At 43.5% G+C, this 21,562-nt stretch overlaps 1 protein-coding gene across 1 annotated transcript in view; it reads right to left on the bottom strand.

Moving 5' to 3' along the window:
* The window catches only part of SP1 (Sp1 transcription factor), a 31,760-nt gene extending 19,423 nt beyond the window's left edge, over positions 1–12,337 (bottom strand). Inside the window, exons 1-3 of the mRNA XM_059683041.1 lie at positions 12,209–12,337; positions 11,000–11,163; positions 8,735–10,247 (exon numbers count right to left, since the gene is read on the bottom strand). Coding sequence (XP_059539024.1) covers positions 8,735–10,247; positions 11,000–11,163; positions 12,209–12,215 — 1,684 coding nt within the window. The 5' untranslated portion in view covers positions 12,216–12,337. The remainder of the gene's footprint in view (positions 1–8,734; positions 10,248–10,999; positions 11,164–12,208) is intronic.
* Positions 12,338–21,562: the final 9,225 nt, after the last annotated feature.

The following is a 21,562-nucleotide window of genomic DNA, read 5'->3' as shown; positions in this document are numbered from 1 at the left end:
CCAAGGCACAGACAAGTCTCGGATGGCGGCTGCCCAACCATCCAGGGCCACCTGAGGCTCAGGTAACCAGGGCCGGCTGAGGCTTGTGCTGCCGGCAGTGGCAGCAGCAGAGGTGTGATGGGGGCGTTGCCTTCCCCTGATCACTGGGTCGCCTCCCACCCCTGAGGACTCCCGGGCTGTGAGAGGTGGCCACTGGACTGAGGGAGCCCCCTCCAGTGCATGAATTTTCATGTACCAGGCCTCTGATTATTTAGCCCAGCTGGTGTGACTGTGATTAAGCGTCAACCTATAAACCAGGAAGTCAGAGTTTGATTCCAGTCAGGGCACATGCCTAGGTTGCAAGCTTGATCCCAGTGCAGGGTGTGCAGGAGGCAGCCAACCAATGATTCTCTGTCATTATTAATGTTTCTATCTCTCTCTCCCTCTCTCTTCCTGTCTGAAATCAATAAAAATATTTTTTAAAAAAGTAATCCTAGCCCTAACCGGTTTGGCTCAGTGGATAGAGTGTCAGCCTGTGGACTCAAGGGTCCCAGGTTCGATTCTGGTCAAGGGCATGTACCTTGGTTGCAGGCACATCCCCAGTAGGGAGTGTGCAAGAGGCAGCTGATGGATGTTTCTCTCTCATCGATGTTTCTAACTCTCTATCTCTCTCCCTTCCTCTCTGTAAAAAATCAATAAAATATATTTTTTAAAAAAGTAATACTATATAATAAAACCCTAATATGCAAATCAACTCAACGATGAAACGACTGGTGGAACAACCAGTTGCTATGACGCACACTGATCACCAAGAGACAGACACTCAACGCAGTAGCTGCCTCCAGCCCGTAGGTCCTGACCCGTGGCGGTTGCAGAGGGCGGTGCCAGGGCCAGGCCAGCCAAGGCAGGTGCGAGCAGGGGCCCCAACTGCCCCACCAGTCAGTCACCCAAGAGATCAGCCCTGATCTTCGACCAGGCCTAAGGATCCTGCCCATGCATGAATTTTGTGCACCGGGCCTCTAGTCTACACTAATAAAAGAGAAACATGCAAATAGATGTCACTCCACTACGCCCACCAGCCAATCGGATTGGGTATGCAAATGAACCCAACAAAGATGGCAGTTAATTTGCATATGCAGGTACGGAGCGAAGGCTGAAGGCTCTGGCCAGACTGAAGACTGAAGCCTCTGGTCAGAGTGAAGACTGAAGGCTTGGCTTCTCTGCTGCGGCCGGACCAAAGGCCTGGGTCCCAGGTGCCAGAGGAAAACCGGTACCGGCAGCCAGGGGAAGGCCTATTTCACGAATCTCTTCATGCAACGGGCCTCTAGTCTATATATAAAAGCCTAAGCGACCCTAAGACCAGAACCTATGACATGCACTGGCCACCAGGGGGCAGATGCTCAGCACAGGAGCTGCCCTCTGGTAGTCAGTGCACTCCCACAGTGGAAGCACCGCTCAGCTGACAGACCCGTCCTGGCGGTCCACTGGCCCAGTGGCAGCCACTCCCTCAGTAGTCCTACACCTACATACCAGCGCCACCAGCTCGATCCTAACAGTGCCTCTGGCATCCTGGAAGTTGGCCTCAGGCATTGCGGCCGCTTTGCTTCCCTTCCCTAGACACTCCACAAGGAAGAAAGGATATAAAAGTGGCCACCAGGTGGCTCCCGACAACTGGCGCAAATACACCTGGACAGATCTGGATCCTGGGCCAGCAAGGTTGTCCCATCGCCCACCAGGGGAGCCAATTGCATCCCGGTCACCCTCCCTCAGGACCCCACTTGTGCATGAATTCGTGCACCGGGCCTGTAGTAATTTAATAACTAAAATTCTTCATATTTGTTCATTTTAAACAATCTCCCCCCCAATATGTAAATGCTAGGGATTTAACAGAACAAAACACCATTAAGTAAATCATAATATTTATGTAATTTTCTTCCCTCTTTCCCATGCATCTACTTTTACAAACATGAGCCAAAATTTTAAGTAAAAGGATAAACAGTTAAAATATATATTTAAATAAATGTATATTTAAAAAAAACACCACACCAGCCCTAACCGGTTTGGCTCAGTGGCTAGAGCGTCAGCCTGCAGACTCAAGGGTCCCAGGTTCGATTTGGTCAAGGGCATGTACCTTGGTTGCGGGCACATCCCCAGTAGGGAGTGTGCAGGAAGCAGCTGATCGATGTTTCTCTCTCTCATCGATGTTTCTAACTCTCTATCCCTCTCCCTTCCTCTCTGTAAAAAATCAATAAAATATATTAAAAACAAAACAAAACACCAAACAAAAGAAATTTCTTCATAATATGGAAAATTAGGTTTCAGGGTTATGGGCTTTTTACTTTTCTTTTTAAAATATATTTTTATTTATTTCAGAGAGGAAGGGGAAGGAAGAGAGGGAATCATTGATTGGCTGCCTCCTGCATGCCCCACACTGGAGTTTGAACCTGCAATCCAGGTATGTGTCCCTGACCAGAATCAAACCTGGGACCCTCAGTACGCAGGCCAATGCTCTATCCACTGAGCCAAACCAACTAGGGCATGGGCTTTTTACTTTTACCTTCTTTAAGACAAATGGTCTGTATAAAATTAATACTCTTTCTTTCTTGAGTGCAAGAAACTGCCAAAGAATTCTAAGCAGAGTATTTTCAGATAAATCACCAGTAACCATATAGAACCTGGACAAAACTGGGCCCTACAATAGTCTTTTTTTTTTTTTTTTTTTTTATAGATTTCAGAGAGGAAGGGAGAAGAGAGAGAAACATCAATGTGAGAGAGAGTCATTGATTGGCTGCCTTTTGCACAGCCCCTACCAGGGATCAAGCCTGCAACCAGAGCATGTACCCTGACCAGAAATGGAAAGATGGTGACCTCCTGGTTAATAGGTCAACACTCAAACACTGAACGGGGCCCTACATAGACTTTAAAAGGGTTGTTAAACCATATCCACAACAGAAATGAAGGGGGTAAGGAAAAGAAGGTCCTGACAGGGAAGTTACAGAATAACATGAAAAAACAATAGATGGAGAGCAATAAGGAGATCAGATTTGCTACAAAAATGTTTCAAGCATATCAGGGAGAAAAATAAGAACTGTCAAAAAAATCTTGCTAATTGTCAAAGGGGGGTGGGGGGGGGACGATAATTCCCACACTCCCAACATGACACGCTGACCCTTATGTGTTCAAAGACTGATTATGTCTTTGATTTCTCTTTTGCCATTTTGTTCCTCCCTTCATTATCATTGATTATTTATACTTTACTTAGAGATTAAATAAATTCAAATTAATTCATCTGGTTAAAACAAATTCAAACTCATAACAAAGTTTATAAAGAAGTTGTTGATTAACCATGCCTGTTGCTTCTTTTTTCCCAATTATCTGTCTTAGGCTATAAATGTCAATAACACCTCAAAACTGAAAGAGGGGTGGTGGGGGGGGGATCAAGTCTATTCTTCTACTTGATAGAAGTGGAGTAGAAAGGATCTTGATTTGAAGTAAAAAAAAAAAATGTGTCACTAAATTTTGTCAGTAGCCTTTGGCAAGTCATTGAATCTTTCTACACCGTTAACACGTTAAGCGCCCAGCCTGTGTTTTTTTTATTTATATATATCTTTTTTATTATTATTGATTTTTTACAGAGAGGAAGGGAGAGGGATAGAGAGAAACATCGATGGGAGAGAAACAGCAATCAGCTGCCTCCTGCACACCTCCCTTGGGATGTGCCCGCAACCAAGGTACATGCCCTTGACCGGAATTGAACCTGGGACCTTTCAGTCTGCAGGCCGACTCTCTATCCACTGAGCCAAACCGGCTAGGGCAACGCCCAGCCTGTGTTTGTCTTCCGGATGGAAAGTACAGTGTCAGTCACCACTGACTGGGCACTTAACATGTTAAGTCTGAATGAAGGTACTGGAAGGGATGAAGGTTTCCAGATCTAGCAACTTTCAGTTTAACTGCTATTACCATGGCTAGTCTGGTTTAATTTTATTAGGTTTGCAAAGAGCTGTAATTTTTTAAGCAATCAAAACAGGGTCAATTCAATGAAGAACTTACTGAATAATTTTAAAAGATCTAGCTCAATAGCATTTAACCTTAGGTTATTAGCAACAAACATTGCTTGCCTATGAAAACCATTTAAAATAATTTTCCAGAGATGTATACACTTCTAACTTAATTCTCTCATCTCTTAAAGGGCAAGTCTTTGTTGTGACCTAGTTATATTTTAACTCCTTCTTGAAATTGTTAAATTATTTTTTTATTTTGTACACAGATACATCATGAGAAGGAGGATTCCGTGTAAATTAGATAGGCACATCCAAACTTGCTGAACAAGAAATACTGCCTAGTTTCCATAAACCATTCAGAGTTTTAAAAACATTAGAGCAAAAGTACAAATTCAAATTACAGCTCAGATTTGCAACCAATTCTGAAAAATACTCTTTCTACAGAAAATTTTTCAGGTCTTTTAAGGAGAACAACTCTAAAAAACCTAGGATAGTATTAACAATATAGTCATAGTTGAGCAAATAAGTTTTAAAATAATCCTTCTACACAACAGGGCCTGTATGTTAAATGCTAGAGAAAGGAACAGTACTATCATGACACACCTTCTGCAAGAAATATGAAAAATATGCTTGTTTTTCAATTAAATAGTAAAGTGAAAAATTTCAACTATTATGTAGTGTTTACACACACAATACAAAGCATTAGTTACAAAAAGCATTACTTATATAAAGCTTTTCTACAGATGTTCATCTTACATTTTACAACATTTTTAAAGCCAACAAAACAATTAAAAGCAAGAAATGACCAGAACTAATTATTAGTGGTAACATTTACATACTACTTTACAAAGTGGAACAATTAAAAGGAAAGGGCTATTGAGAATTGAACAGGTACTAAAGTTTTCTCAAACACTAGGCACTCTTGTTCTCTTGTTATTTAATTAAGATCTAAAATGGCCACGTTACACAACGCAGTATGATTTAACAATGACGTCATTTACTGAAAGCCACTGGAATGAATAAATAGGAGCAACAGAAAAGGTCTGAAGACCGTCTTCTCAGTCTTTTCAGATCAAGACACCTAAGTTTTAAAGACCTTTTCTACTTAAAATAATTTAAAAAGTACTAACATCACCATAAGAAACAAATATATTTGATAAAGAAAGCAAATGAGCAAATAATGCAGAAACATTTGGTATATTTGATAAAGTGTATTATTTTAAAATAGAAAACTCTCTTGTATGACCTTTTGCACTAGAACAATTCTCAACACATTTAAATCATCTAAATCTACTTATCACTAATGTTCAGATGCACCAGGCTAAAATACAAGTTTTTAACAAATTAGGTCTCAGCAATCTGACCCCAAGCTTAGTGACACTATTGGCAAACCAACTCTAGTATCACGTTCAACTTAACTTCTAAGAGAAGACATTTTCCTGACCCCGATAAAACCGAACAGATGTGAATTTTTTTATTTTTAGTGCCTGAAATTTGCTTCTTCGGTGAATTATAGCCATCAAAGAAGTATGTTCTATTCTCGTGCCAAAGCCTGCACTCTTTATTAGGCAGAACTCCCACGAAGTCACCCAAACTCAGTCTTTCAAAGCCAGCCCCTACTCAACCTGGGGTAAGAGTTTTCAGGTCTCAGCAGTTATTGGGGGGAAAAACCTGAAGCTTTAAACTGGAAAAAAAAAAAAAAAGATCTACGAGTATGACTACAAAATGAGAGGAAAGGGTGTTGGGGAAAAAAAGAAAAAGCTGCTAACTTTAAAAATAAAATAAAAACTAAGCCCATCAATCATTTCACTGTCTGGAAACTAAACTTAATTTACTGGGTGGTCCCTTCCTCACTACCAGTCACCAGGGGCAGGGCCATGAAAAACACAGAAATAAAGAAGTGGCTGGTTTGTTTCTAAGTTTGTGCCTTTGCCTGTGTATTCAGCAAACAGAAGTAAACAAGAGTAGAAGTCAACAGGAGAGCTTAGAAATGTTTTAAAAGATTCTTTTATTTTTTAATAATAAATGTAAACAGACCAAGGGAACACCATGGAAGCTTTAGTCTTTCACAACCATGCTATCTACCTACCTATTCTATTCTACTACATCATACTGCCAAGAGCTTGAGTTTTTCTAGTAAAATAACTATATACCAGAAAAGGTAAAATGAGACACTGCAGCTTCTAGGCAACAGCTGAACAGCACTAAGCTTCAAGGAAGTAATTTTATTATCTTTCATTAAGAATGAAGTCAGATCAGTTGAAGAGAAAAAAATGTTGCACAAGTATGACTAACCAGAAAGGAGGAAACTGTATCTTCAGAAACCACTATTAATGAAGCAAAGAACTTCAATTCTCACAAAATGGCCTTTCAGTGCCTCATCTCATTAGTGAATGTCAAGCTCTGCTATCTTACAAAACGGCATGCATTTTCTTGAGCTCAAAGAACATCTATAACAGCTAGGTAGCCCTATCCTATGACATATTAAATGGCAGACTTCCCCAGAGCATGATTTAGCAATGAGTGCCTCATAACTACTCCTTAGAGCTTAAGTTATAAACCTTTAAGAAATTGCAGGGATCCAAATTATTATTAATGGGAACAATCCTACAGCTTTGCTTTCCTTTGAAGAGCAAACTACTGGATACAACCTCAGAACAAAGAGAAAACAAACGTGCTAATGTAGATTAACCAGAAAGTATCTAATTTTCCAGGCTGTTAATTTCAGTTTTTATTAAACTTTCCTCATAATTTTTAGCCTACAAAACACTTGCCAACTCTAGAGCATTAAATTTCAAAGAAGCAAAGCTACACATTTTTAACAATCTAAAGGATTTCTCAAGTCCAGACTTAAAACTAACAGGTAATGAAATGCCTAGGAGAACTAACCACAAGCCCAACCTCTGGCTGTAGTCTCATCACTTAAAAGTGCTTTTTAGTATCTCAATGTCCTCATCGAGAAAATAATTTACAGATGATTTCTTAGGTCCCTTCCAACTGTAACTTTCTAGTGTAAGATCACTAAGAAAATTACTGTCTTGATAATGCTCAAAATGTAGTCATTGTAAATACACCATAAGAATGTAAAAAAGTTAGGGAACTTGACCCCCCAACCCAGATTTTCCAAACCTTCAGAAGGCAGGAAATATGGCTGGCTGCCTATTTGTTATTATCACTTATATAAAAACCAGTCTAAATGGTATAACCTGCTATAATAGAAGTAAGCATTTCATATACCTACATATATTCCAATAGAACTAGGAGTTCAATGGCAATAAACAATTCCCCATAATTTTTATATATCGTGCCAGAATATAAAAACGTATATGTATCCTTTTATCATGCTTTAGTAAAGATTAGCTAGCTACCTTGTGATGGAATTTAAAATGATACATTCTAAATAGACTGTAAACTTTTTAAATAGATATGATTTAAATTTCAAATTAACCAATTTGAAATTCACTTAGTTCAAAGTAAATGACTGAATATTGTGGTCAACTGATTCAATACACATTCCAATATATATACCTCTTCTCTAAAGACTATATATATCTATACCTCTTCTCTAAAAGACTATATATATATATATATATATATATATATATATATATATATACCTCTTCCCTAAAGACTATTTTTTCCCTTCAATATTCTCCTTATTCCTGACTCCTCTCCACCTCCCCACTTCATTCCAGGCCTCACTCCCTTTCTCTCCCACACACTATTCCTTCCTCAATCACATACTATTTTCATAGCAGTCTTAAGAAGTGGTTCTCTTATCTAGGAAGTATCAGAATCATCTACAAAGCTTATTAAAAATATACATTAGTGCAAGGGCAAGTGGATGGCCTCTACTTTTAAGGCAACTAGGAGTTAAAAAAATAATTAAACCTTGAGTAACCAGCTTGCTCAGGGCAGAACATCCTGATTAACTAAAGATTAACCAGAGAACTTAGTGTGTTGAAAAAAATCCTTCTGGAACCCATTATGTCACTTTTCCCCTCACTTAAGAGTTACAGTTCTTCATGGGAAATATCTGATGATTTAATAACTGTCCTATAAATAAGTCGAGTTTATAATCAATTTTTATCCTACACAAGAGTGGACCCCAAAAGCTAAATAAAACCATCAAGCTAAGAATGATTTTATATTTTTTTAAAGGGTTGTAAAAAACAAACCAAAAAAATGTGATTAAGACCATATATAGCCCTTGCTCTAGCCAGGTTGCTCAGTAGATAGAGCACCCGCCTGTGGACTGAAGCGTTTGGGGTTCAATTCTGGTCAAGGACATATGCCCAGGTTGCGGGCTCGATCCCCACTAGGGGGCTTGCATGAGGCAGCCAATCAGTGATTCTTCTCATCATTGATGTTTCTCTCTCTCCTTCTCCCTTCCTCTCTGAAATAATATTTTTTTAAAAAAAGACCATATAGAGCCCTAAAATAAACACTATTACTAGGTCTAAAATAAGTACTATCAAGCCCTTTACAGAAAATGTTTGCAGATCCTTGTTCTGTAGTACTAAAGGCACTGGAGGTACAGATTCCAGGGTCATTGCCCAGAAGTGCTCCTTTCTCATCAGATTAACTGGGGGGAAAATTTTCCGTTAAATCAGTTCCAAATAGAATCATTGCTATTTCTCTGACTTGCCTAAATGATTAGCCCTTAAGAAAGTTACTCCCTTCTTTGGAATCAACAGTTTCAGCTGAGGTGCTAGTTAAATGTGCAACTAAATGCAAAAAATTAGAAGCCTTACCTGGGGCATTTGCTATAGTCAAGGGCAGGCTTGGAAGCTGGTGCACCTGGATTCCCGAAGCACCCAAAGCACTGAGGTTAATAGTCTGGAGACCAGGCATGGAGGATAGTTGAGCAGCATTCACAGTGACTGTGCCCGCAGGAATAGAGGCAGCTGAGGCTATGGGTGTAAGGGTGGTATTGCTGCTGCTGGTCTGCCCCAGGGAAACACCCTGCATTGGGGCCAAGGTGATTGTCTGGGCCTGTGGGTTTTGAACTTGGAGGTTCTGCAGCTGAAGAGTCTGCCAACTGACCTGTCCATTGGGCCCCACTGTTGGTGTCCGGATGATGATGGGGCCAGAGTTTGGAACAGCCTGAAGCTGGAGGTTCTGGAGGGTTTCCTGGGAGATAGCTTGAGTTGTAAAGGTCTGCCCTGACAATGGTGCTGCTTGAAGAGCCTGGAGGGTCTGTCCCCCTTGAACTAACTGAGGCTGGATAAGAATCTGTTGCTGCTGTGACTGCTGGTTTTGTTCTCCCTCTTTTTGCTGACTTGTTTGCAGTGAACCTCCAGATGTCTGGTTCTGCTGAATGTTCAGAGCATCAGATCCCTGGAGCCCACTAACCCTCTGGGATGTCTGTCCCTGAGAGTTGGTCCCTGCTGATCCGCTGGTGGTAAAGTTCATAATTCCCATGTTGCTGGTGGTAGTAGTTGTTGAATAGCTATTGGCATTGGTGAAAAAGGAGCTGGAACTGGCTTGTGACGATACCAAACTGGCAGAACTAATGGCAGTCCCTGAGGTGACGGGCTGTGAGCCACTCTCCTGGGACCCAGAGCTGCTGATCGTGACTGCCTGAGAGCTAGGAGTCAAAGTAGCTGCAGAAACACTGTTAACAGGTAGCAAAGTGATATTCCCATTCAGGGCCACCGGCACATTGGTCACATACTGAGTCTGTCCTGAGAGGACATTATTAGCCAGGCCTTGGAGGGGGACAGCCTGCTGGAGTAGATTTGGCATAGCAGCAATGATGTTGCCTCCACTTCCTCGATTTGTGATGATCTGTTGGTTTGCACCTGGTATAATCTGTATTTGACCAGAACCGTCCTGCTGCACTTGGGCCCCAGTAGCAGCAAATTGCAGCTGTTGCCCATCAACGGTCTGGAACTGTGGGATTACCTGATACTGAATATTAGGCATCACACCAGGTAGTCCTGTCAGGACTTGCTGGTTCTGTAAGTTGGAGGTGGCAGCCACAACATACTGCCCACCAGAGACGGTACGATTCTTGGAAGACTCACTGCCATTGCTGCCATTGGTACTGCTGCCACTCTGTTCCTTTGAGGTAGGAGTAGCCCCAGAGGAGGAAGAGATGATCTGCCAGCCATTGGCACCCTGTGAGAGTTGTGTAGCTGTGAGGTCAAGCTCACTGGTGCCCCCTGACTGGCTTGGGCCCTGGGAGTTGTTGCTGTTTTCATTGGGTGATTCAATTCGGCTGCAAGTTGCTGCCAACAGAGCCAAAGGGGACGGCTGGGATTCCTACCCAAAAAAATGAGGGAAAGAATTAGTTTAATGACATCCAGCTGCCAGCCTAGGGGGCAGTATACAACAAATAAACAACAAACAGTGCAGAAAAACTAAGAGCAAAAAAACCCCCCCAAAAACAGCCTACGGACTGAAGGGTCCCAGGTTCAATTCTAGTCAAGGGCACATGCCTGCCTGAGTTGCCAGCTTGATCCCCAGTGTGATGTGGGCAGGAGGCAGCGACCAATGAATCTCTCTCATCATTGATGTTTCAATCTCGCTCTCTCTCCCCCTTCCTCTCTGAAGTCAATTAAAAAAATATGTATTAAGCACTACCTGGTTTGGCTCAGTGGATAGAGTGTCAGCCTATGGACTGAAAGGTCCTGGGTTTGATTCCAGTCAAGGACACATGCCCGGGTTGTGGGCTTGATCCCCAATAGGGGGGATGTAGGAGGCAGCCAATCAATGATTCTCTTTCATCATTGATGTTTCTGTCTCTCCCTCTTCCTTCCTCTCTGAAATCAATAAAAAATATATTTAAAAAATTTATATACACATATTTTTAAAAAACAACAAACATATGAAAAAAATCTGTTGCTGAAATTCTCATCTTTGGGGAATCATCTCCAAGTCACCTATCTCTGTACTTACTTCCCTATCTATAAAGTGGTTAGCCCCTTCCTAAAACTTATTCTGTGAAAAAAAAACATCTAAGACTATACATCCTCTCTCAACACTTTCTCCTCTCTGTCCTGATCATTCCTTACCTGTCCTCCTCCTCCTCCTCCTCCACTGCTGCTGCTACTGCCTGTGCTGCTGCTTCGAGCCTGAGAAAAGGCACCACCACCATTACCATTGCCCCCATTATTGCCACCAACTCCTTTCTCAATCTTCACCACGGCTGTCATTTCATCCATGGAGTGATCTTGGTCTAAAAAGGATTAAAAGATAAACAACTTAAAGTTGGGGGAAGGAAAAGGGTAAAGTGAGGAAGGGTAGAGGAGGTTCTGAGGAAACAGACATGACTAAAAGGTGAAAGGCCCAGGGGGGGAGGGCGTGTGGTGGATGGGAGAGAAAGGACCGTAGTAGGACATGTAGGATATGAACTAGGCTCACTGATGCCAAACTGGGTCTCAACTCTCCTTTTCACAAACTAAACTCAGAAAACATTGAAAAGATGCTTTTGATATAGGAAATGTGAAAGGCCGTGGGCATGTTGAAAGAGTTTCAAAAGAAAAAGTAGGGGGGGGGGGGCGGGGATAGGTTAAGGCAAAAAACATGTGAATGTACAGAAAGCTTGCTAAAATTAGGATCAAAGGAGAAGAATGAGGAAAATTCAAATACAAAAAGTAACAAAAGGAAAGAAGGGGAAAAAAGAAAAGAGATAAAAGGTGTGAGTAGGGAAACTTTTGTGAATTCTGTTTAAGGGACTAAAGGGGTCCAGGGATTAGAAATCTGGAGGTTTCCGGGCGGACTGAGGGCGGACCCTAGAGGGAAAGGGCGGTTTCGGGGTGAGGGGCGTGGAAAGGGCGGGACGGTAGGGGGGGAGGGGGAACCTACGGAGGGGGGGGAGGGCCCTGGGGCAGGCGGTGACCAGAAGGCGGACCAGGGAGGCGGTTGGCCCGGGCGGGGCCTGCACTGCTCGGGCCACCCCCGCAACTCCAGCCCCCGACGGGAGGAGCCTCAGGCAGGCGGCCGAGTTGTGGGGGGTAAGGCCCGTCCCCCCGCGGCCGGGGCGGGCAGGGGGCGGGCGAGGCCATTCTGCCCCCTCCCCCGGGGCGGGTGGCCCATCCCCCTCCTCCTCGGAGGCCCCGCCACTGCCCCTTCTCCCTCCCTTCCCTCCGCCCCGGGCGGGACCAAGGCCGCCGCCGCCGCCTCCCGCCCGCCCCCCCTCACGGCGGGGACCGCCCGGTCGGCCCTCGCGCGCGCCCCCTCATTCCCTACCACCCCTAAGCTTTGAGTGGACTCATCCTTACCGCTCATGGTGGCAGCTGAGGGACGAGCTCAAGGGGTCCTGTCCGGGGGGGTTGGGGGGGGCCGGGAAAAACGCGGACGCTGACGAGGCAAGCGAACCCGGACCGGACAGGGAGGGGGGGGTAAGGAGGAGGGAGCAGCGCGCCACAAGCCCAGCCTAGGCCCCACCTCTTCGCTACTGCCCCGCCCAATGAGGGAGGGAGAAAGGAGGGACTTGCAGAAGAAAGGCGGTCAGGTAACCCAATGGCAAGACTCGCTTGCTCTCTAAGGCGTGTAAGACAAAGTTGCGTGCCGGGTGTCCGCCTTAAAAGGCCGCCTCCTCAATTTTAAAACCCAATGAAAGACGCAGGAAGTGAAAATGGGCGGGAACCATAAATGATAGACTTGGAAAGCAACCAGTCAACTGCCAGGCGGGCTCCCTGAGAGGTAGGGATAGGAAGAGCTTTGATCGGAGTGACAAAACAACGACCAACCAAAACCCTGGACGTGCCTGAGCAAAGTTCTGGTGGGAGGAGAGATAAAAAGTAGGCAGGAATGGGATAGGATGAAGCTGATCGAAACCAATTAAGAATCAGGCGGGCATCCAGGAAAGTTATGATTGGATTAACGCTGAAAAAAGACAAGATAAGACGCGAATTGACGGAACTAAAAGCCAATTAAATGCCGAATGAACTCTGAGGGCGGCAACTTAGAGTAAGCAGAGGAGAATTAGCGTCTCCGTCAGTCACTCGGTCCAATGAGGAAGCGAAGAGAGCTAGGGCACCGCCTCCATCTTGGCCAATGGGCGTTACCAAAACTGCCTGTTGCGGGGGAGGGAACAGGGCTGTGCCAGGAGGTGTTCGTCGCCATATTGGCCCTTCTCGGGAGACGTCTTTACAGTCACTAGGTGGTGTCTTCAACGGCTCAGCAAGTGTCAGGGCCAAGAAACTCGAGGCGCAGTTACCACTCGCCACAGGGCTCGTTTGAGTCTTCCTTTAAGGACCCTTAAAAGCACTTCTCAAATCTGACGGCTCCCAGGCGAGCCCAGAGGCAGGCGGATGCCTCTGAACGTGGGTGTAAACCCTGACGGCGCGGGCGCTCACCCCGTCAGCCAATACTGAACTGACCAATTTGCAAGGTCTTTATGAGGCTCTAGCAAAAGCCTTTTTTTTTTTTTTTTTTTTATCATTTTCCCTAAAGGTGTAGACCCTGTAATGTATAGCGGGTTAACTTTTCCAGAGCTTGTCTTAAAGCCGGGGTAGGGAATCTTTTTTCTGCCAAGGGCCGTTTGGATATTTATAACATCATTCAAGGGCCATACAAGATTATCAACTTAAAAATTAGCCTCCTATATTTTGGTCAAACATTCCATTAACTCACCCCCGAATGCCTTGGCAGAAGCCAAACCAAATGATTTGGGGGGGGGGGGCTTTATATGAGCTACTTACTCCCCCCACACACAGTTGTAAATACCCTTTGTGCATAAAACAAGATAGTAAGAGTTCCTGCTTTTTGTGACTACAAAGATGAAAGATTTTTCCCCAGGCACCTGAGTTTCTGGCCTCCTGTTCTACCTCTCCTTTATCCTAGTTTTGGTGGAGGCGGCCTGGGTGGCTTGTCAATGATATGATGAGGTCATTTTCTTTAGCACTTGTATATTATGTGTTGTCACTTTATTATCTACAATTTCAGCACTTGATGATAGATTGTCATGTTTTAAAGTATGGATTCCCCTAAAACAGACCTTTGCTGCTTTGGGCAGAGGCTAAAGAAGGTGAAGTGATTGTGGAATGTTAGGTGCCTGGGTCATGTAGGTGTTTTTTTATTCTTTATGTCATCCTCGTAAGGAAGATATTAGTAAGTATTAGAGATAGTATGTATTTTATAAGTGAAGAAATTAAGGCTGGGAAGTAACTTGCCCAAGGTCACAAAGCTAATGAGTTGTAGTTCCAGATTCCAACCCAGAATGGTCCCATAAAAACTCTTCCATTAATTCTTTAGTGAATAAAGTAATGCCTTGTGTAACCATCTATAAAAATGGGCTTAATTGGGAGCGGGGTGGATGGGGGGAGGGGAAATCAGTACTTTCAACAATAAAGATAAATTTAAAAAATAAAAGCTGTGAATGATGAAAAAAAAAGGCTTAATTAAAAAACAAAACAAAACACTATTTTTTTTCCTGCCTCTTTCCCTCCTCTGGCTTTTTCCTCCCAACTCAAGGAAGTCCTTCTCCATGGCCTCCCAGAAGGAGTCTGAGCCTTTATTGTTTTTGTTTTTAATGTTTTTTGCTGTTACCTTCTAGCTACTGGGGAAAAACAACCTGCCCATACTTCCAGTTCAAACGGCATCATTCTCTTATGTAGTTTTATTTTTTTATCTATATAGTTTTATTATAAAACATCACATTACATTAATATTAGCATCTTTCCCTAGATCAAAGCCTCTCAAAATATAATGTCAGACAGTATCAGAATCCTGTGGACTGCTATTTTAAAAGGTAGATTCCTAGACCCCCTCTCATACCTAATAAATCTGATTATCTGAGGTGGGGCTTGAAGGTATGCATTTTTAAGTAGCTCTTTCAAAGTGATTAGTCCCTAAGCCAGTTTTAAGAAACATTAAGGGAAGAAGTTTCCAGAAGGGAAGAAAATTCCCAGAGGGAAGAAACTGCATTACTCATCTTTGTAAACCAAGCTCTGGGGATTCTAACAGCTGTTTAATGCATTCAGCAAAAGACCACACCTAACCTTGGGGGCAGGGTGGGGGTGGAGGGTGGGAGGGTGTGCTGTCTAACATTGTGGAGCACTCCTGTGAACATTTCACATATCTTGTCTAACTTAATCCTTTCAACCAATTTAAGAAACTGCCATCTCTTTTACAGATGAGAAAACAGGCTCAAATTCTTCAATTAAATGATAACAGTTCTGTTTCGTTCCGAAGCATGTGTTTTTCCCCCCCATGGTTCTAAGCTCTTCTATGTTTGAAATGGGAACTCGGGTTTTATTTTATTACAGGTATTGAGAAAAAGGCTTAGATTTTGACTCAGGAATTCAAGAGTCATCATCCTTTTCACAATACTCTCTCTTTGCTTCTCCAGCACAAGACAGAATTCAGAACCTGGCCAGTGAAGGATGTCCTCAACATATGCTTGTTGATGGTCCCCAAAAGCAAGTGGACATGATGCATCTTGTCTATTTCACCTGTGAAAACCTGAACAAATTTTGTTTAGACTAAACACAAAATACAAAACCAAAAATGAATAAACTTATTTCAAGACCTCTCAAATTACTTAAATAACTTCTACAGACTGTGTTTAAAAAGCAATGTGAGGCCCTAACAGATTTGGCTCAGTGGATAGAGCGTCGGCCTGCAGACTGAAAGGTCCCTGGTTCAATTCCGGTCAAGGGCATTTACCTTGGTTGCGGGCACATCCCCAGTAGGAGGTGTGCATAGGGCAGCTGATTGATGTTTCTCTCTCTTCGATGTTTCTAACTCTATCCCTCTCCCTTCCTCTCTGTAAAAAATCAATAAAATATATTTATAAAAAGAATAAAAAGCAATGTGAGAAAAACAAAGTTGGGGAAATCACAATACCAGATTCCAAGTTATACTACAAAGCCACCGTAATCAAAACAGCCTGGTACTGGCACAAGAACAGGCATATAGATAAATGGAATGGAACAGAGAACCCAGAAATTGACCCAAGTCATTATGCTCAATTAATATTTGACAAAAGAGGCAAGAGCATACAATGGAGTCAAGACAGGCTCTTCAATAAATGGTGTTGGGAAAACTGGACAGATACATGTAAAAAAATGAAACTAGACCACAAACTTACACATACACAAGAATAATCTTAAAATGGACAAAAGACTTAAATGTAAGTCACGAAACCATAAATACCCTAGAAGAAACCATAGACAGCAAAATCTCAGACATTTCTCGTAGCAATATGCTTATAGATACATCTCCTAAGACAAAGGAAACTAAGGAGAAAATAAACAAATGGGACTACATCAAAATAAAAAGCTGCACAGCAAAAGAAACCACCAACAAAATGAAAAGAGAGCCCACTGTATGGAAGAACATATTTGGCAATGTTCTTCCGTGGGGTGGGGTGAGGTGGGGTGGGGGTCAATGGGGAAAAAATAGGTGACATATCTAATACTTTCAACAATAATTTTTTTTTTAAAGCAATGTGGCCTGACCAGTGTGGTTCAGTGATTGAGCATCAATCCATGAACCAAGAGCTCACCAGTTGATTCCAGGTCAGGGCACATGCCTACCTTGAAGTCTTGATCCCCGGTGAGGGGGTGTGCAGGAGGCAGCCAATCTACGTTTCTCTCTCATTAATGATTCCCTATCTCTTTCCCTTCCTCTCTCTCTAAAGATAAAACATTTTTTAAAAATCAATGTGGATTATTTGTGTCACAATAAAACCACTCAGAAAAACATGAATTATGCCTGGCTGTATAATATGAAACTTCACATGTAGTAAGTGGTAATATTCCAGTGTGGCAGTAAAGGCTTAGTGGTCTGACCTTTTATTCAGGCTCATCTTCCATTTCTGTCCACTGCATTCTCTTACTCTTCACTTTGTTGATATTTTTTTCCAAACCCATGCTTTCTTGGGTCTCCAAAGACCAGAATCACAGTTCACTCAGCTTGTCCTTCTGGGCTCCTAAAACTTTACTCATGTTTTATAAGAACAATTTATAAAGTCTTAATGACCTCCCCCAGGAAGTAAATACTCTGTCCACTGTCTTCTTTGTATATACCCACATTAGAGGTATATAAAGATCTTCAAGTAGACAAAGCAATCTGAAAACCCATACAATGCCTTTTCACTTTGTATCCTCAGGGCCTGGCATCTAGTTGACACTCAGTTAGAGGAAGGGGAAGATATAGTTCCTGAACATCCTGTATAGGTCTCCAGATATTGCAATGCTAAGGATTGATTGTCAGCCTTCAGCTGGTTGCCTTTTGCAAGTTAAATCATGGGGATGTTCATGGTGAACATTAAGGTGCCTCGCGCCTAGGTGCCTAACAGGCTCCTCTCTTAGCTCACCCAGTAGCGGTGCAGGCCACTGCCAAGCCCACCAACTACGTCATGGTGCATGTGATTCCAGACCAGCACTTTTGCTGTACAAGTGAGCCATGTGTACTCTGCAGCCTGCACAGTATGGGCAAGATTGGTGGCGTGCAGAACAGAACCATTCCTACAGTCAGCTGCTGTGTGACCTGCTGGCCTAGAGCCCAGACATAAAGTACTGGGACAAGAACAGCTCCACCTTTCCCTGAGGGCCACACCAACCCAACCCACCTGCAGCAGGCCCTGCAGCCCTCCACATTTTCCCACCCTGCTCCCAGGGACCCCCAGCGCCTGCTCCGAAGGTAAATGGTTTAGAGACTAATAATAATAATAATAATAATAATAATAATAATAAATCATTCTTCCTGATTTTGAAAACACTTTTTTTTTTAAATATATTTTATTGATTTTTTACAGAGAGGAAGGGAGAGAGATAGAGAGTTAGAAACATCAATGAGAGAGAAACATCGATCAGCTGCCTCCTGCACATCTCCCACTGGGGATGTGCCGGCCATCCAGGCACATGCCCTTGACCGGAATCGAACCCGGGACCCTTCAGTCCGCAGGCCGACGCTCTATCCACTGAGCCAAACCGGTTTCAGCTGACTAACGTTTCTTTTACTTGTCCTGTCTCCTCTAAGATAAAGGAGCTTGGGAAAAAAAGCAAGAGTCTCTGACAAGTTAAGTCCTAACAGCCTCAACAGATAATGTTCTAAACCTTTATTCTAGCTCTCCAAACAAGAAAACAAAGTGTTTATGTTTTTATTTATTTTATTTCTTTAATATATTTTTATTGATTTCATTTTTAAAAAATATACTTTCATTGACTCCAGAGAGGGAGAGATAGAAACATCAATGCTGAGAGAGAGAATCATTGATTGGCTGCCTTCTGCACAAAACCCACTGGGGATCAAGCCCTTAACTTGGGCATGTGCCCTGACTGGGAATTGAACCTTGACCTCCTGGCTCATAGGTCGACATTCAACCACTGAGCCATCACTGCCTGGCAAGCCTAGGTATTTCACACATGCAGTCTAAAGTAATTTCCCCATGCTATGGTGTCTGTAGAAGCTGAATGGACCATCATACACTTTCCTGTCTTTTTAGGGCCCTGGGAAGACAAGAAACAACAACAAAACTGTAACAAATCAGGTTATTTTCTGTTTGGGAAGCCCAGAACCTGTTCATGAGAAATCTGGAACTGGCTGTAGGTCTTATTATCATTATTATTAGTATTATCATCATCATCATCATTAGTTTAAATGACTCATTCTGTACCTGTGCTATGTCTTTGTTTCCTTATCTGAGAAGCACTGTGGCTCATCCCTGCCTAGACTGTACCTTATACTAGGAAGGCCTTTGTTCAGTGTGGCAACCAGTCTGGCTCTGATGGTTTTCTGGAGGAGGAGGAAAGTCTGAGGGGGGAAAATGAGTTTTTATCTTAAGAGTTGGGAAGCATGGTCAAGAATACATTTTAGTTATTGTTGGAACTGAACTCTGGCCCAATCTTCTAGAATACTTTCTTTTCTGAAGAGGCCTGTAAAAAGACAGGCCTGACTGTGCACCTTGCCGATGGTGATGGTCTCTGGAGCTTGAAGATCCTTTGGCAAATAAAAGCAGAGGTGATTTGAGGCACGGTGGGGAAGAGGAAGAGAAATTGCTGAATGACTCGAAATTCCACAATCTATCTGCATCTTGACAGCTAAAGAAGCAGGCTCACTACCCCACCCTGCATTCCATCCAGCTCAGAGAGGAACCTGGTCCCCAAACTGAGCCACTAGAAGGCTTTTCTGAACATTTAAATCTGATCCCTAGGGACTCCAGCTTGAAACAAAGACATAATCAAAACATTTCCCTTACCCCAAATATCCAAACCCCTCAGGCTCCTCGGGGATCCAAAGCTCAGCAGACCTGGCAGAAAGCTTGTGCTTAATGCCAATTTACTGTTACCAGCTACCCCACCCCAACCAGACCTCGGCATCCCAAGGATGACTGGGGTGCAGTAAAGAATTTTATAGTCTTTAACCAAAAATGAAGCAGTTTCCCTGTCTCTTTCTTCTCGTGAGACAATTAGCCCTGTGTCCCCTCCAGAGTCCAAAGCTGAGGAGAGGGCTACACTATTCCCAGCTTCCTGTATCCAGAAAAGAGGATGACCCCCAAACAGGCCCAACAGATCTGGAAAAAGGGACCTGCCCTGAGCCGACATCCACAGTAGAAGCTGGAGGAAAGGTTTCCCCCTCCCACGCATCTGGAGCCTGGGCTAATCTGGAGGCCTGAGGGCCGGGCTGGGGGAGGAGGAAGGTGGATTCATAAACAAACCCGCCTGGGCCACGAGGTGCCCAGAGGGGAACGGGGTGGAGTTTGTTGGCCTCTTAGACCCAGCTAGATCTGGAAAACTGCTGAGGGCTGGGCTGGGCCTCTTATTTCCGGGGCTAGGGTGGACCATCTGGCTCTCCTCAACCACAGACCCCTCCTTCCTGCTTTGCCCTCCCTCGAGAAGTCAGCTGAGGTTCGTTGAGGCCTGACACCTGACTTTTCTTCAGGGAGTTTTCTTTGTCCCCAGGGTGAGGGGGTGGTTCATGTGGGGGAAAGGCCCTGGAACGTCATCATGGTAATTCCTTCTTGGGGTGACTTGGGAAAGGACAGGAGCTTCACAGACTTCTGCCTCCAAGAGGGCTTTTCCCTCTGCTTCCCTAACGCGGATGCCTAACTTAGGGGTAACTTTTACCAAGGCCTTCCTTCTTTCTGCTCTCCCCTCCCCCACCGCTTCGGGCGATCAGAGGTGCCTGCACACAGGTCCCTGGAAGTCTTCCAGGAAGAGCTTACCTTAGTCACTCACTAGACTAGTAACTAACACCTGTAGATTTTATAGCCTATCTTTCTAACTGATTTAGGAAATAAATTAAGCACTTGAGAAGTGTGCCCAATCAAGGTCTCAAGGCAGCGTTGGCGGGGCTCCCTGACACCAGTTCTACTCCGGCATTTCCCAAAGTGTGAGGCACTTACCACTCCTGGAATTTGAACATTTCTGTATGTTCTTGTTAATCCTCACCCAAGGATATGTTTTCATTGATTTTTAGGGAGAGTGGAAGAGAGGGGGAAAGACAGAAACAATGATGTGAGAGAAACACATCAATTGGTTGCCTCCCGCACGAGCCCCAACCTGGGCTGGCCGGGTAGGACCCTGCAACCAAGATACCTGCCTTTGATCAGAATAGAACCCAGGACCCTTTGGCCCACAGGCCAACACTCTATTCACTGAGCCAATCTGGCTAAGGCTCTGTGTGTTCTTTTAATGAATTTTAGAAGGAATTTGAACTACATATCAAACCTATCATTTCACAGATGTTATTGTTAGGGTAAAAAAATTAATACTATGGAACACGGAAAACCTGATAACAGTAAAAATTATGAAGGTGAAGCCCTGGTCAGTGTGGCTCAGTTGGTTAGGCTTTATCCCATGCACTGAAAGTTTGCTGGTTCGATTCCCAGGTTTCCATCTGGATCCTGGGCAGGGGGATTCTCTCTCATCATTTGATGTTTCTATCTCTCTCTTCCTCTCCGTTCCTCTCTGAAATCAATAAAATTGTATTTTAAAAATAAAACAGAAGAAGCAAAACAGCATGAAGAGTCATATGCAATAAGCATAACCAATGGACATAAGACACTGGGGGATAGGGAAGGCTAGGGGACTGTCAAGGGCGGGGGGGAAAAAAGGACACATATGTAATACCCTTTGTAATACTTTAAGCAATAAAAAAAAAAAGAGTCATATGCAGCGTAATCTTATTTTGAACAAACCAACTGTAAAAAGATATTTTGGGGACAGATGGGAAAATTCGCATATAGACTGGGTATTAGATGATATTAGGAATGATTATTAATTTGGAGGGGATGAAAATACTAGGGGATTATATAAGAACTTTTTAAAAAATCCTCACCTAAGGATGTTTTTATTGATTAAAGAGAGAGAGAGAAGATCGAACTCAAAAGCTAGGTATGTGCCCTGACTGGGAATCCAACCAGCAGCCTTTTGGTGTTTGGGAAGATGGTCCAACCAACTGAACCACCTGGCCAGAGCAGAACATTTTTTAAAATTTCAGTTGCTCAGTGGTTGAGCATCGACCTATGAACCAGGAGGTCACAGATAGACTCCTAGTCAGGGCACATGCTTGGGTTATGGGCTCAACCCCCGGTGGGGGGGTGCAGGAGGCAGCTGATTGATATTCTCTCTCATCATTGATGTTTCTATCTCTCTCTCCCTCTCTCTTCCTTTCTGGAATCA

This window comes from Myotis daubentonii, chromosome 2 (genome assembly GCF_963259705.1).
Source record: "Myotis daubentonii chromosome 2, mMyoDau2.1, whole genome shotgun sequence".
NCBI classification, from domain to species: domain Eukaryota; kingdom Metazoa; phylum Chordata; class Mammalia; order Chiroptera; family Vespertilionidae; genus Myotis; species Myotis daubentonii.
The sequence above is the reverse complement of the archived record's forward strand: the minus strand, read 5'-3'. Positions and strand labels throughout refer to the sequence as shown.